The sequence below is a fragment of the Sturnira hondurensis genome, unplaced genomic scaffold (genome assembly GCF_014824575.4).
Source record: "Sturnira hondurensis isolate 20B ecotype Veracruz unplaced genomic scaffold, ASM1482457v3 Scaffold0000256, whole genome shotgun sequence".
In the NCBI taxonomy this organism is placed as follows: Eukaryota; Metazoa; Chordata; class Mammalia; order Chiroptera; family Phyllostomidae; genus Sturnira; species Sturnira hondurensis.
In genome coordinates, this window is record NW_028072887.1 from 2074064 (window position 1) to 2089950 (window position 15887).

Here is a 15887-nt window from a genome sequence, read left to right on the forward strand (position 1 = left end):
TCCTCTCACAAACAATGTTTACTCTCTTGTGAAGAACTAATTAATCTGTTATGTCTCCACATATCCAGGCTTCTAATGTTTTAAATTGTCTAGGCATCAAAATTCTCCCCATGACCATTATTGGTAACTCACTGAAGTCACTGAAAATCTTGCCAGAGAGGAAACACTTTGGCATGGTAAAGCCCTTGCCTTTGGACAGATAGCAAAAGAGCTCCTAAGACAGAAGAAACAAAATCTTTTCTGCCCTGTGAACCAGTGAAAATCTAATAAAAGTGTGTCTCCCCTGGGTACTTTACATCATTAGCATCCTGGCTTCATGCTTCACTTTAACAAATAGCTTATTTTAAAAATTCTCCAGGGAGAAGACAAGGAGCTGAAAATATCTTGGAAGAAAGCTTTACCTAGCAACCTGATAAGGCTGTTTCATACGCTTCCTAAAATTCATGCAGCCAAGTTTTTGGGACTTTCTAAAATTTCTGATTTTGATAAGTACCAAAACTTTTTCAAGGCTAAGCAAGGAGGAAAAAAAAGTAATGCTTTACATGTGAATAGCACTCTACAATTTTCATAGTACATTCATTATAAATGCTACTACCATAATTGATCACCTTTTACATTCTGGGACATGTGCTAACTACTTTACATATGTACATAGAACTTAATCTTTGCCACAGCCCTATGAAGTAAGAGGTATCACAAGCCCTATTTTACTAATGAAGAAACTGCGGTTTAGATGAGTTAAGTAATTTGCTCAGTAATATAGTTAGTAAATGGCTAAATCTGGAGTTGTCTAGCCTTCAAACCTACAAACTTATTTCACTTGGTGAGAATCTTAAAAATTTAAGCGACAGGTAACTCTTTTCCTTTTCTATGCACAAGTCTCCCAATATTTAATTTTTATACATCTTTTCCTTTCCCTTCTCAAAAAAAAAACAACTTCCCCACATATCCATCATTCCATCCGTAGTTAGCTGAATGCTATGCAAAATCCGAGGTACAAAGGACTGACTGTATTGAAAGAAATCTGTGTATAAGTGGACCCAAGAAATTTAATCCCATGTTGTTCAAGGGTCAACTGTATTATCCTTTGACTTAAAGACAAACAAAAAACCCCAAAAACAACAACAATCACCCTTGACCTATATTCCCCTCTCACTTAATTTTACAGGAGCAATCAATATTCACCATCTTGAAACATTCTCCTTTTTGGGGTTCTGTACCATCATTCTTTCTTTATTTATTTTCCTAGTTCTCTAGCCACTACTTTCTTCTCTCTTTTACTGGATACTTTTTTCCATCTCTAAATATGAAATTTCTTCAGGCCTTTATATGAAGCTCCTTTTCTTTCTATGCCCTCTTCTTAAATTACCTTATCTAGTTTTGCCATTTAAAATACTCCGAAATTTATATCTTCACCCCAGGTCTTGCCTCTGAATCCTATTATGTATTATATCGGTTTTCTCCTTGACAACTCCCCTGGAATGTCTTACAAGCCTGTCAGACTTAACACTTGCCAAATGAAATGCTAGTTTCCTTGCATTTCTCATTCCTTGCACGAGAAAGGTATACCTTCCTACCTTTCTCATTTCAGTTCATGGCATCACCCTTACATAATTGCTTAGGCCAGACACCAGAAAATTACCTTTGACTCCTTACTTTCCCTTATTATTGTATGTAATTCATCATCAAATCCTGTCTATCACATCTCTGATACATGTATCAAATAACTTTACCTGGCCTATGGATCACTCTAGTCAGTCTCAAACCCATCTCTCACTGGATGCTTTACAGTCACCAGCTGGTCCCACTTCTTTTGTGCCCCCCTCCAATTTATGATATAGTATCCAGAACATATTACAAAATGTAAATTGGATCACAACACTCTCTTGCTTAAAATATTTTAGTGACTTCCATTGTGCTTCAAATAAAGGGCCTATATGGTCTGGCCTCTGGCCCATACCTACCTCTTCAGTTTCATCACAAACACTGTATTTGAGGTGCTCTTCTGTGGTCCATTATGCAGATCCGAGTTTTCTGCTTTCAAGCCTATGGACATGCTATTCCCTCTGATTAGAAGCCTTCCCCGCCCCAACCTGGCTGCCCCCAACTTACCCTTCTTGTCAAGGTTACCACTGACCTCCCTGCTGCTAATAGTGATGCTGACACATGTAGCACCTTTTCTTTCTATTCATGCAGAAAATTTCAAGTTTCCCTACTAGGTCCTGAATTGCTTGAAGTCAGGGACAATTTCCACAATACATCTTCATATTCCCAGAGCCTAACATAGTGACTGGCTTGTGCTATAGTTGGTGTTGAACAAATGCTTGAAAATGAATGAAGGTGCAAGCTGAGACCTCTTGGGAAAGATTGCCGCAGTAGTAACTCACAGACCTTCAGCAGTGTAGTGGACAGAAACTAGAAGGGACATGAAGAGACAGGGTTCAAGGCTTGGCACTGGCAATAACGATTTGTTGTCAAAATTCTTCTGACCTTAGTTTCCTCATCTGCTCTATCTAATCACCAAATTTTAGTAACTCTAACTCTTATTTTAAGATTGAATTTTCTATTGCTGATATTGAATTCCTTAGCTCTCTACCCCCAAATTCCTTCTTGTGGGTTGCAAAACTCATTAGATAAAATTTAATTTTAAAAAACTTTTAATTATGAAAATTTCAGACTTAATAGGAGTATAAACACCCATATACGTATCACTGACTTAGACATTACCTACCCATAGTTAGTCTTGATTTATTCCTAGCCCTACCTACTTCCACCTCCCATCATTTTCAAGCAAATCGTGGATATGGTCTCATTTTATCTGTAAAATACATACTGAAGTATGTATTAATTGCTAGAGAGAACACCTTCTGTTTCTCTAAATGAAGTGTTCGTTGAACAGAACCGTGTTCTTCCCAGGAACTAGATAACTACCACGATGTTAACTATAAACTGTGTAAATTCTTTGAAGGGGGTGAGGGATGGTGGATATTAGAGCACCCAACTCAGGGCCCTGCAATTAACAGAGAGGATGAATGAAAAACTGTAAGTGCTTTAGGTTTTTAATACAATCTTATCCTGAGAATCTAAGGCCTTGTCTTACCTCTTAGCTTCTGTTTGCTTCCTGAACTCATAGTAAAGTTACAAGTTCAAAGCATTTTTTAAATACTATTATTTTAGCCTGAGAAGACTCGACAAACAGGATTAACAGGGGGCGGTGCTTGAGGGGCGAGGCCTTCACGGGCCCCGCCCCGCACGCTCCTTGCCCTCCTTTTCCTCCTCCCCTTGGCGTCCCACTCCTCTTCCCGGCAGCCCTAGCGCTGGTTCCGCCGGTCCTCAAGATGGCGGGCGACAGTGAGGTGAGGTGCTTGCTCCCTCCCCATCCCGGTGTGTAAGTTTGTCCCTCCGCCTGAGCGCCGAGGCGCTCAATCTCTTTGTTTTTCTTTCCCTTCCCGCAGCCCGAGTCCGAGGTATTTGAACTCACGGACTTCACCACTGCTTCCGAATGGGAAAGGTGAGTGAGTCGTCTTGTTGGTTATCTGTACCTTGGGCCTCGGCGTCCCCGCGCCGTTTCCCCAGCATAGGCAAACCACACAGACTCCACTGCGGTGGGGAGAGTAAGACCCAGGGGTCTCCAGGTCTCCGCCTCTTCCCGTGTCTGGTCAGCTGCAGGCCTCTTCCTCGTCTGGCGTCTGACAAGCCCCGGCCCGCCCCCGGCAGCCAAACCCTTGAGACTCCGGCTCGCAAAGTTTTACTTTCACACCCCTTTCCTTAGACCTGGGATCTTGCCCCCACGCACAAGCAGGTTCCGTAGCTACCGCTCCGTACTGTTTTCATTTATGTTTAATTCGTTATCGTGAGCAATAAACTTCGCCGCAGCTTTTTTCCCACCGTGTAACATTGAGTTACTCTTTTAGCTGGAAACCTTCAGCGTACTTACGTTGGTAGTCCGTCTGCCACACTCCCATCCCTTCCATCCCGTCTTTTAGAATAACTTTTTTAAGTCTGCATAGGACTTTGGGACGCTTTAAGTGTCCCATTTCAGTGGTTAATGTGCCCAAGGTTCCTGTACTTATCCACCCAACTCCGTGGGACAGCCGAAACTGTTGTATCACTGAAATTAATTGAAAGCCAGGTTTGTGGAGGAGTGATGGCTTAGATCGAGTTGCAGACCCTCCTGTTTTGTGGCTTTTGACTTTTAGTTAGCTTGCTGCAACATTTTATAATTTTTCTGGTAGGGAGAGGGAATTTGTGGATGGCATGTCATTAGCTGACACAGGAAAATATAAAAGATCCCTGCTGGAATAATAGTTTGACCTTCGGTACCTTCCAAAAAAAGAAAACATAGCAATACTGGCAGTGCTTTATTGAGCAGGTACTGTGAATCCAGAATTATGCTAATGGAAAAGAACAAAAGCAAAACAGAAAATAGTTAATTAAATTGTAAGCTAGCTCGTACTATTAACATAGTAGTTTAAATAGGGATGATATTGTTGTGGATTAGAATTGTTGGAGATGTTTTGGTAGAAAAGATAGAAAATGAGCTGGTCCTTGGAAGTAGAAAGTGGTTGCTTAGACATGAGAAGATACTGAAATGATTAGAGACAGGTGAAAACGAACCTTTGGGACTTGATGAAGAAATGTGTTACTGCAGTGAAGGTTATCTTACTCAAGGGAAATACCTGAGATTAATAAAGAAGATCAGACCAGATTATGGACAGCCTCCAAAGCTATGTAAAGGAGTCTCTAGATTTGGTGCTCTAAGACAGGGATTCTCAAAGTTTAGTATGCATTTGAATCTTAGTTTCTGATTATGTCTGAGGTGGACCTCAACATTTGCATTTCTAACAAGTTCCCTCCCAGATGATGTTGATGTTTCCCATGGATCAAGAGAACACACATAGAGAAAAGCCATTAAAAAACAGTGAGAGACACTTGATTTTTAGTGGCAAAGTGATGTGAGAGTTGTTTCAGAAAATGAAGTAAAATTAAGGCAAGTGACTTACTTCGTTCGATCCATAGTTCAGTTGGTGATTTAGAGACTGGAGAGAAGGAATGGAAGGGATGGAAGGAATGTTAAGACATTTCAGAGATTTAGAGAGATACACTTGATGAAATACAAAGAGTAGAAAGAAACTGCAAACATGGAACTGCAGTTTCTTTCCTGAAAGAATGAAGGTGAGAAAGTGGCAGGTGAGAAGACTGCAGTTACAGGCCTGGTGAATGTGAAATAATAACTTGATGTTTTCAAGGTAGTTAGAAAAATGTAACCTGAATCTCGGAGAGTGGGCGAGGGAGTTAGTGAGGAAACATCAGAGTACAGAATGGAAAATAATCACTTTCCCCCAGCTAAATATTTAAGATATCCTGAAGTAGAATATTAAAATCCTCCAGCTCCTTACGTAGAAATAATTGTTACGCACTTATGAGAACTACCACGGAGTAGGAGATTTGATTATTGACTTTTATGCTCTTGTTTCTAGAGTGAAACTACTGTTTTATGATTCATGGGAAGGTATTCAGACTTTGGAGTCTTTTAAATTTTGAGTTTAATGTTTGAATGAAAAGTTCTTTTCAGTATGTTATAAGCCATACAGTTTATTGAGAGGACTGACTAGAAGCCCATACTGTTGATCATTTTATCCATTGAAGAAATATTTATTGAATGCCCATATTTCAAGCATAATTCAGGACATTAGGGATGTGGTGGTCAATAAAAACAGATGATTCCTGCTCTTTCTGAATTTACAGTGTGGTGGAAGAGACAGACATGAATCAAATAATAATAGAAATGAGCCTGTAATTACAATAGAAATAAGAGCTGAGAAGGGGAGTAAACCTGGTCTTATAGCAGCATATAGATAGCCATTAGACCTGATACAGAAAAAGGAGTCAGAGGAAATGACCCTTCATCTAAGATCTGGAGAGCTTTCAAGGATAAAGGTATTAAATTTTTGTAGTCAAATCTCAGTACTTCAGGATAGAGTTGAATAGTAGAATTAAAAAGGAAGAAAAATCACCTGTAATCCTACCACCATTAGATAGCTACAATTAATTAATATTTTGAGAAAATTTCCCATCTATGTGTGTTGTAAACTTTTTGTATCCAATCATGTTACTACTACTATAGTTTCTATATAACATATGAACATTTATTTCTTCAAGTAATCTTTAAAATATTACTAATGGGCATATATTATTCCATTGAATGGATATACCATTAATTTACAACTGTTTGCTGCAATTGAACATTAAGATAGGTTCCTTTTTTACCTTTTTAAATGCAGTACGCATTTCACATGCAAAATTTTGCTTAACATGGATACACTTTTGTTAATAAATTTTTATTTCTTTTTAAAAACATGTTCACTTAGTTCTATAGCACTCATTTCCAAGACTGATAATGGCCTTTCACTGAAACCTCATAAAAGTGAATTAGTATATTAATGCCTTTAATTTTAAATAGGAATTACTTAGAAGGTTCAGCTGACTAATAAAAAGTGACTTATCATTGCTATCTTACAACAGAAATGTAACTATTGATATGTAATATTACTGAAGAGAAAACCTGATGCCTTATATTTTGACTAGAAGTAACTGATACTAGCAATACTATGTAGGTATTTTAGGAGAGCAATGTTGTTGTTATATTGCATCATACTCTTACAGGATAAGTCAGCTTAGAGTAACAAGTCTTTTGAAAGTGTCTTTTAATGTGTACTTAACATTACTGAGATTTGACAGTTTTCATTTGCTGATATTGAACATGTTGCTTGTCAAATTCATTCTTTTTTTTAATAGGTCAGCTTGATCATTAGATTTAAAGATTAGTGAATAGTTACAAAATCTGTTTGTTATTCCTTGAAGCTGACCAATGTACTTGTGCGTTCTTGCCACATGTTCCTTAAAACTTGTTAGTTTAATGAGCAGTGTTCCTAAATTATGTCTTCTTTGGGAGAAATATTAGGGAATTCCTAATTCTTTAAAGGAAAAGTTAAATAGATCATCTATTTTGAGGATAGGGAAGAGATTATAGGTTTCACAGTTATCTTTAATAGTATGTTAGTCTGTCAGTTTTACTTCTCTCATATTTATTCATTTTATATAGACAGTTTTATTAATTCTTAATTTATATTTTATAGTAGGCAGAATGCCCTTGTTGGGTAAGCAGTAGACTTAAAAATCAAAATCTAAGAATTCTTGGGTTAAAGAAAATTATTACCACTTTTATTCCACATAGGTAAAGTAGACTAACAATACTAAACTTACGGAGACTTCTCTGATAAAAATGTTAAATAAAAAATACTTTCTGAAAGAATTGTATAGTTGCAGTAAAAGTTACACAGTCATGTATTTAGGAAGGTTTTTTTTGCTCCTTCCTAGATTTATTTCCAGAGTTGAAGAAGTCTTGAATGATTGGAAACTGATTGGAAACTCTTTGGGAAAGCCACTTGAAAAGGTCAGATCTATTTGCTGGTGTCTCTAAATGAATAGTTACTTTGAAACATATATTTTTAAGCTCTTTGCCGCATTTGGTACCTTTGAGCTTTTTTAACTCGTGTTTATTTTAAAGTTATGTATCATCCATGAACATAAAATGCTATCTGGAAGAATTTGGATTTGAATCTGTGGCAAATATATGTAGGGCTTTTGTGAACTGTTTTTAAAGTAAAATTTTGTATTTGTAATGTCATTCTTTGTGAGTGGTTTTGTTTTTCTTAATGTTTACTTCTCTCTGTCTCCCTTAGAATGTTAGAAAATCTTTTGGTTGGTCAGAGAGACATTGCAATTACCAGCTTCTTGGGTATTTTGTGTAACTAATGAGGGAAATTTTTGGTCTGAACAACCAACTGGCTGTCATTAGCAGCTATTTCATTCAGTTTTTTTATTTTATAAAACCACTAATAATAGTTGTTCTCTCCAGCCTGCCCCCCGCATACCCCTTTTTAACCTCATAGATGTTTGGAGTGTAAGACTGAAAAAAATATTGAAAGTTGAGGTGGAACTCTAGTTCTGTAATCTAAGGTACTGGCAGTTTTACTCATAAACTATGCCCAAATGTTTACTGAAGCATGACTCTGAGAATAAACCTAGATTTTTCTGTATTTTTGTGAAGGGAACTAACAATTTGATTTATGCTTATGTAGATGCTTCATTTATTAAATTCTTTTAAAGTGAAATTGATTATGTTTGTTATAAATTTGTTATTAACTGCAGTTTACCCCTCCATAAGGAACTCTTAGTTCTCAGTGTTTGCTAGGTTTTTTCACTGTAAGGGTGATGTTAACAGAATTTGAGACTATTAAAGCGTTAGGATATATTTCTTTAGCTCTGTGATAAGAGTAGAAAAAGTAACAATACACATAGAAATCATATTTAAAGATCTGAAATATGTAGAGTAAATTGGTTTGCTATATTAAAGTATGTTTGCATTTTGAAATAAAATGTGAAGTTCTCAATCACAGATCATTTATTACACTTGAAACAAATACCTAACAACAATTGATATAGATGTCAGTAAGATTGAAGGCAAAACAAGCTGGGTTTAACTGAAATGGGAAATGATTTGAGAGCTAAATTGGGTATTTGTGAACTCTACTATTCCTCAGTTCTATGATTTATACATATTTACTATGTATCTGCTGCGTGCCAGACCTGAAGACAATGTAAGCAAGATTCATGTAGCCATTGAACACAAATGCTCATGAGAGAGAGAAGTAATACACAAACAAGTAAGGTTAAAATTTTAGATGCTATATTCAATTTTTGCATATAAGTTGGGTAATATATTTAAAATAGGTAGCATTACTGACAGGTGGTAGTGGCTAAAGGAGTGTAGATTATAGATTTTAGTAAATAAAGTTAGACATGGAAAACAAATTTCAAGGTGAGTGAACTGTAACAACGATGAGTAAGATTCAAGAAAGTATAAAGGACAGGGATTATTCAGCAAAGAAAAGGAAATTAGAAAATGCTTTTATAAGATATTTACTTTATGTGAAGGACAGTGATTACAAATTCTCTTCATTAAGGGAGAATTGAGAAAAATTATTTTTAAGAAACCTTTATAAAAACGTTTAAATATAAATAATTTAATGAACCCCCATGTGCCCATCATCCAGTTTTAATAATTAATATTACAACATTTCTTGCCTCAGTAGTGCCTCCATCATCTCCCCACCCCTACTAGATTTTTTTAATAATTGGTGTTAAAATTGGTTTTAATAATTGTTTTTAATAATTTGGGGGTAAAATTCACATACATTGTAATGCACACAAAACTGCTTGCTTTTGACAAAAATTTTACATCAGTGTAACACTCCTCAGTCAAAGTTCTGGACATTTTGCTCACTCCAGAAATGTCTCAGTGTCCCTTTCCAGTTAATTCCCATGCTCCTCACCCATGACACCTAGGCGTTTACTGTTCTTTTTTTTTCACCCCGTCTTTTAAATTTTAGATTACTTTTGCCTGTTCTAGAATTTCATATATATGACATCATATAATATATACTTTGTGCCTGTTTTTTAAAACATAATAGTTTTGATGTTCTGTTATTGCATGTAACTATTTTGTATAGTTATATACCACAAATGATAGTTATGTAGTTATATACCACTATGAATATACCACAAATTCTTGCCCTTGTTGACAGATGTAGCCTCTGATTAATAAAGCAGAACATTCTTGTATGAGGCCTTTTGTAGATATGTTTTTATTTCTCTTAGGTAAATACTTAGGAGTGGATATGTAAGGTCATAGGGTAGTGCATGCTTAACTATAGGAAACTGCTGAAGCATCTTGCACCATTTTACCCACCCCTTCCTCCCACTCCCACCAGCAAATATATGAGAGTTTAGGTGCCTCTATGTTCTCACCAACAATTGGTTTTCAGCCTTATAAATTTTGCTCTCCTAATGGGTATATAGTTAGTGGAAATAATTTGTATTTCTGTGGTGAATATTGGTATTCATCACTTTTTTCATGTGTATGTATGTGTTTTGAATCTATTCATGTTTTTTGTCCCTGTTTTAAGTAAGGTTGTGGGAATCTTAGTTTTTCTGTATATTCTGCTTTTAAGTCTTGACTCAGTAGTTTTGCTGGGTTTTGAAGACATTCCTTTTATGCTTTCTTCTAGAAGCATTATCGCTTTAGCTTTTATTTAGGTCTATAATCCATCTTGAACTAATATTTTATATGATGTGAGGTAGGGAGTCAAAGTTCACTTTTTCAATTATATTTTATTATGCTATTACAGTTGTCCCAATTTCCCCCGCCTTCCCCCACCTAGCAATTCCCTGCTTCCTCGGGCAGTCCCCAGGAGTTCAATTTTTTACATAATGGGTATCCTGTGTATTCTAGAATCTTCTGGAAAAAATTTCTTTGTCCATTGAATTGCTTTGTTGCCTTTGTCAGTTGAACTAAGGGGTCACCTCTGCACTCTATATTCTGCTCAGTTAATCTGTTTGGCTATCCTGATGTTATTCAGTTCTCTTAACTGCTATGTTTTAGGGCTTCCCAATCTTGAAGTCATCCAAATTTGGGTGAGATTGTTGTGAGGCCGTGTTGTGGAGTACATAATATTTAGTAGTATCCCTGGCCTCTACCTATTAGATGTCAGTAGCACCCTCCTAGTGATGACAACCAAAAATGTATCTGGTCATTGCCAGATGTCCCCGAAGGGCACATTGCCCTTAGGTGAGAACCATTGAAGAGCTCAATAGTAAGTCTTGAAGTTACGTTAGTGTAAATTCTGTAGCTTTTGTTGTTTTCCCAAGACTGTTTTGTATATTCTAGGTCCTTTATGTTTCCACTATGAATTTTAAATTAAACTTGTCAGTTTCTGTAAAAAGAATGATTATGCTGGGATATGATTGGGATTGTGTTGAATTTATAGATTACTTTGGGGAGAAGTGGCATTTTGACAATCTTGAAGCTTCCAATGATGAACATGGCACATCTCTTTATTTAAGTCATCTTTAATTTTTCTCAGCAGTGTTTGACAGTTCTAAGTGGAGGTCTTTCATATCTTTTGTTAAATTTATTACTAAGTATTTTATGTTATATGATGCACAGTAAATAGAATTGTTTCTTAATTTCCTTTTCTAGTTTGTTGTTAGTACATAGACACATAATAAAGTTTTATATGTTGACTTTGTATCTGCATAGATGCAGAGATTCATAATTTTTTGTTAAATCTGCATTTTCTACATTGATAATCATATTGGCTGTTAGTAAAGACAGTTTTATTTCTTTTTCAATATCTTTATTTTATTTCTCATTGTCATTGCACTAACCAGTAAAATATTGAATAGAACCTTTGAGAATGGGCATCCTGCCTTCTTTGCAGTGGTGGAGGGGAAATTTTCAGTATTTAGGATTGTAGGCTTTTCATAGATGTCCTTCATAACAATAAGGAAATTCTTAGTTTGCTGAAGGCTTTCCATCATAAATGAGAATTTAATTTATTCAGATACTGTTCTGTTATCTATTGAGATAATCATAGGTTTTTCTTTTTCTATTCTCTGAATAATGGTAATTTATTTTGATTAAAAATTTTTATTGTGGTAAAATATATGTAAAAATTACCATCTTAACCATTTTTAAGTGTACAATTCATTGACATTAAGTATTTCATTGACATTAAGTTTTTTTTCATCCAAACTGAAGCTCTGTACCCTTTAAACAATACCTGTCCCCTCCTCTACTCCCCTGGTAACCACTCTTATTCTTTCTTCATGAATTTGATTGCTTTAGGTATCTCATGTAAGTGGGATCATACATTATTTGTTCATTTGTGTCTAGCTTGTTTCACTAAACTTGTCTTTGAGGTTCATCTGTGTTGTGGAATATGTCAGAATTTCATTCCTTTTCAAGACTGAATAATATTCCATTGTATGATATTTTTAATCCTTTCATTCATCTGTTGATGTACATTTGGGTTGTTTCCACTTTTTGGCAACCATGAATAACACTGCTGTGAATATCTCTTCAAGACCCTGCTTTCAGTCCTTTTGGGTATGTACAAAGAAGTGGAATTCCTGGATCATGTAATTTTTATTTCTTAGTTTTTGAAGAATTCTCATACTTTTGGCAGGCTACAAATTCTCTTTATCTATAAATATCGTTTTTCTAACCTTCTTTTTGAAGGACAAAATTCCTTTGCTAAGGAATTACAGCTTGACATTTTCCCCCCAGTTCTTTGAAAATGTGGTTACATTTTCTTCTCTCTATAATTTCTGATGAGAAATTAGGTTTAATTCATATTTTTGTTCTGTTTTGGCATTTTTCTCTCTGACTGCTTTCAGTGTTTTTTCTTTATCTTCTATGTAAGCTAACTATGATATGCATGCTTGTGTTTTCTTAGCTAATATTGAATATTGAAATTTTTTAATTTTTAATATTTTTATTATTTATTTTTTATATTATTGTTCAAGCACAATAGACTCCACCCCCCCCATTCCTCCCCACACCACCCATCCCAATTCCCTACACCCCTTTGGCTTTGTCCATGTGTCTTTTATACACGTTCCTTGACAACCCTTACTGTTTTTCCCCTGTTATCCCCTCCCCTCTCTTCTCTGGTTACTGTCAGTTTGTTCTTTATTTCAGTGTCTCTGGTATATGTTGCTTGCTTGTTTGGTTTGTTGATTAGGTTCTACTTATAGGTGAGATCATGTGGCATTTGTCTTTCACTGCCTGACTTATTTCACTTAGCATAATGTTCTCCAGATCCATCCATGCTGTTGGGAAGGGTAGGAGCTCCTTTCTGCCACACAGTATTCCACTGTGTACTTGTACCATGCCCTTTAGTCTGATGAAATGCTTGATATGATTTCAGTTTTCTTGAATTTGTTGAGGCTTGTTTTGTGTGCTATTGTGTGGTCTGTCATGGAAGATGTTCCATGTGCATTTGAAAAGAATGTGTATTTTCCTTTTTTTGTCATGAAAGGCTCTTTATATATATCAGTTAAATCTATTCGATCTTGGGCATTGTTCAGCGCCTTAATATCCTTGTTGATATTTCATTTGGAATATCTATTCATTGTTGAGAGTGAGGTGTTAAAATTCTCTACTATAATTGTATCGCTATGTCTTTCTTGAAGTCCTCCAAGATTTTCCTTATGTATTTGGATGCTCTTATGTTGGGTGCATGTAACTTTACAATATTTATGTCTTCATGATGGATTCTTTCCTTTAGTATTATGAAGTGTCCTTCTGTGTCTCTTTTTATGGACTTTGTTTTGAATTCTCTTCTTTCTGATATAAGTGTTACTATCCCAGCTTTATTACTTTGCCCATTTGCTTGAAATATTTTTCTCCAAGTCTAGCTTTCCATCTGTGTAGGTATTTTGTTCTGAGATGGGTCTCTTGTAGGCAGCATATTTTTAGGGTCATATTTTCTTATCCATTCAGTTACCCTGTGTCTTTTGATTGGAGCATTTAATCCGTATACATTTAAGGATATTACTGATAGGTACTTATTCATTGCCATTTTACCCCCTTTGTACCTGTGTTCTTCTCTCTTTCATTGTTTTTCTTCTTCTTAAAGCATTCCCCTTAGCATATCTTGCAATACTCATTTGTTGGAGGTTATTCTTTCAGTCTTCTTTTGTCTGGGAAACTCTGTATTTCATTTTCCATTTTAAATGAGAACCTTGGTGGGTACAATAGTCTTGGTTGCAGGCCTTTGCTTTTCATTACTTGGAGTATTACTTACCATTCCCTTCAGGCTTGTAGGTGTTTCTGTTGACAAGTCAGCTGCTAGCCTTATCGGGGCTCCCTTGTATGCTACTTCATGTTTCTTCCTTGCTGCCTTTAAGATTCTTTCTTTGTCTTTGAATTTTGCCATTTTATGCTGTTTCTTGGAGTGGGCCTGTTTGGGTTCCTCTTAACTGGGACCCTCTGTGCTTCCTTGATTGGCTTGACTTTTTCTCTGAATAAATGTTTTTTCTTTAAATTGGCTGTTATTGCCTCAAATATTTTCTTGCCCTATTGTCTATACTTTTTTGTGACTTAAGTTATATTTATCTTTGACCTCTTACTACTGTTCTGTAGGCATAGGTCTCTAAGGCTCTGCTGTCTTTAAGGTTTTTTTTGTTTGATTATTTCTCTTGTGTTACCTTTGAGTTAGTTCATTTACTATTTCTTCTGCTGTCTCCAATTTCCTGTTAAGCCCGTGTAATATATTGTCCAGTTCAGTTATTGTAGTTTTTTAGGTTTACAATTTCTATTTGGTTCTATTTATAATTTCCAGTTCTCTGAGGTTTCTCATCTCTGCATTTGTCATTGAACATATTTATTATAGCTAGTGAAAAGCCATTTTAACAACTAGGGCTTCTTGGGTATGGAAGTTGACTGTATTCTTTTGAGTTCAGTACAGGTCACATCATGGTTTTTTAAAAAAAATTTTGTGGGTATATCAGTAATTTCTTGATTTTATAGTTATATTTTGAGTGAAATATAGTGACTAATTTCTGTAGTGGTCTTCTAATAAGAATTTTGTTTGTTTTTTGTTCTAGCAAGCAGTTCATTTGTCTGGATTAAAACTCCATTCTCTTCTCGGTGGTGACAGCAGCTGAAATCTTTTTTTCCCCCCCACTCTTCTGCGTTTCACTGTATCCTGGAATCTCCACTACATGATCATGGGTTAGCAGAGAGTCAAGATTTGAGACAGAGTTTATATGCAAATTTTGGGACTTATTCCCTCTTGGCTTCTAGAATTTACACCTTAACGTTAGAACTTCGTTTCGATCATTGAACTTTGCCTTCTGTTGCCTATATCCAACAAAGCTCCATCACTCTGCAGCCCTGAGTGCACAGATTAGAGTACCCTTAGATCGGCGGTTCTCTTGTGTGGTTGGAGACCCCTGTTGCTCCCTGCAGAGGCTTTCAGGAGATTGAAAAGGCCCTCTTTTTTTAAAATATGTAATTTTATGTAATATATTATGGTGAAAAAGCTCATGATTGATCTTAGCTACTAAGAGGTCTCTTAAGATATTTTTAGTTGTTATTTCTTAGTTCTTTTATTTTTTATATATTTAAAGATTTTTTTTGCTTGCCATTTAGTTGTAGCACAGTTATATTTCTCTGTCATAAATAAAATTTTCAATAGACATTGTGAATTTCACTTTGAACTTTAATTTGTATGGGATGTATGCCACTAAAACAGAACTACACAAAAATATTTCTAAAGTAAGTAAAAAGGACCTAACCAAAACCATTTGCTCACTTTATTTTAGGCTATTTATTGTTATGATATCTCTACAACATAACTGTAAAGAACACACATAAATTGGCTTTGTGAGCTATTCATAAATTAATAGTCAATTCTATTAAATGATGCCATTAAATCTTACTAGTTGGTCACCTTTTGTTACACTAGATGTGACAAAAATATTTTTAGCAAAAATTTAACTATAGTCATTTGTGGGAGAATTTGCAATTACATCTTGATTGCTATACCTTGTTTTTTGATCAGAGTATAACTCAAAGCCATTAAAAATAATAATTAATTTGCTAATCATTTATTAAGATACATACACACTGCTTGGTATGTGCTCAATAAATTTTTGTTGGTTGACCCCCAGTTAGGTACTAGGATACCTAATTAGCCCCCTGAACTTGTTGCGTTCCTTTTGCATAAGATACATAGTATACACATTTAATTGCTTGGAGTTTTGTTAAAATATGATGGTGGCATTTTTAAAAGTTCTAAAGGTATCAAGTCTTTTTTTCTGGATGGCCTGGTACATTTTAAAGTAAGTAACTATAATTTCTTGGCATTTAGTTTTGTAAGTAACCCTTTTCTTTACATTTTGATTTTATTTTTCCCCCCTTGTCTAATTTGTTTCCTTTTTCCTTCTCTGATTTTAGATTAATAACTTGATTT

At 35.4% G+C, this 15887-nt stretch overlaps 1 protein-coding gene across 4 annotated transcripts in view; it reads left to right on the top strand.

Annotated features, from left to right (window-relative positions):
* Nucleotides 1-3311: 3311 nt before the first annotated feature.
* RAB3GAP1 (RAB3 GTPase activating protein catalytic subunit 1) overlaps nucleotides 3312-15887 on the top strand; it is a 98685-nt gene continuing 86109 nt past the window's right edge. For 3 of the 4 annotated variants that reach the window (XM_037069811.1, XM_037069893.1, XM_037070119.1), the window contains exons 1-3: nucleotides 3312-3356; nucleotides 3456-3511; nucleotides 7381-7456. In XM_037069811.1, the coding sequence (XP_036925706.1) occupies nucleotides 3339-3356; nucleotides 3456-3511; nucleotides 7381-7456 (150 nt within the window). In that variant the 5' untranslated portion in view covers nucleotides 3312-3338. The remainder of the gene's footprint in view (nucleotides 3357-3455; nucleotides 3512-7380; nucleotides 7457-15887) is intronic. The other variant, XM_037069983.1, reaches the window with a different exon arrangement.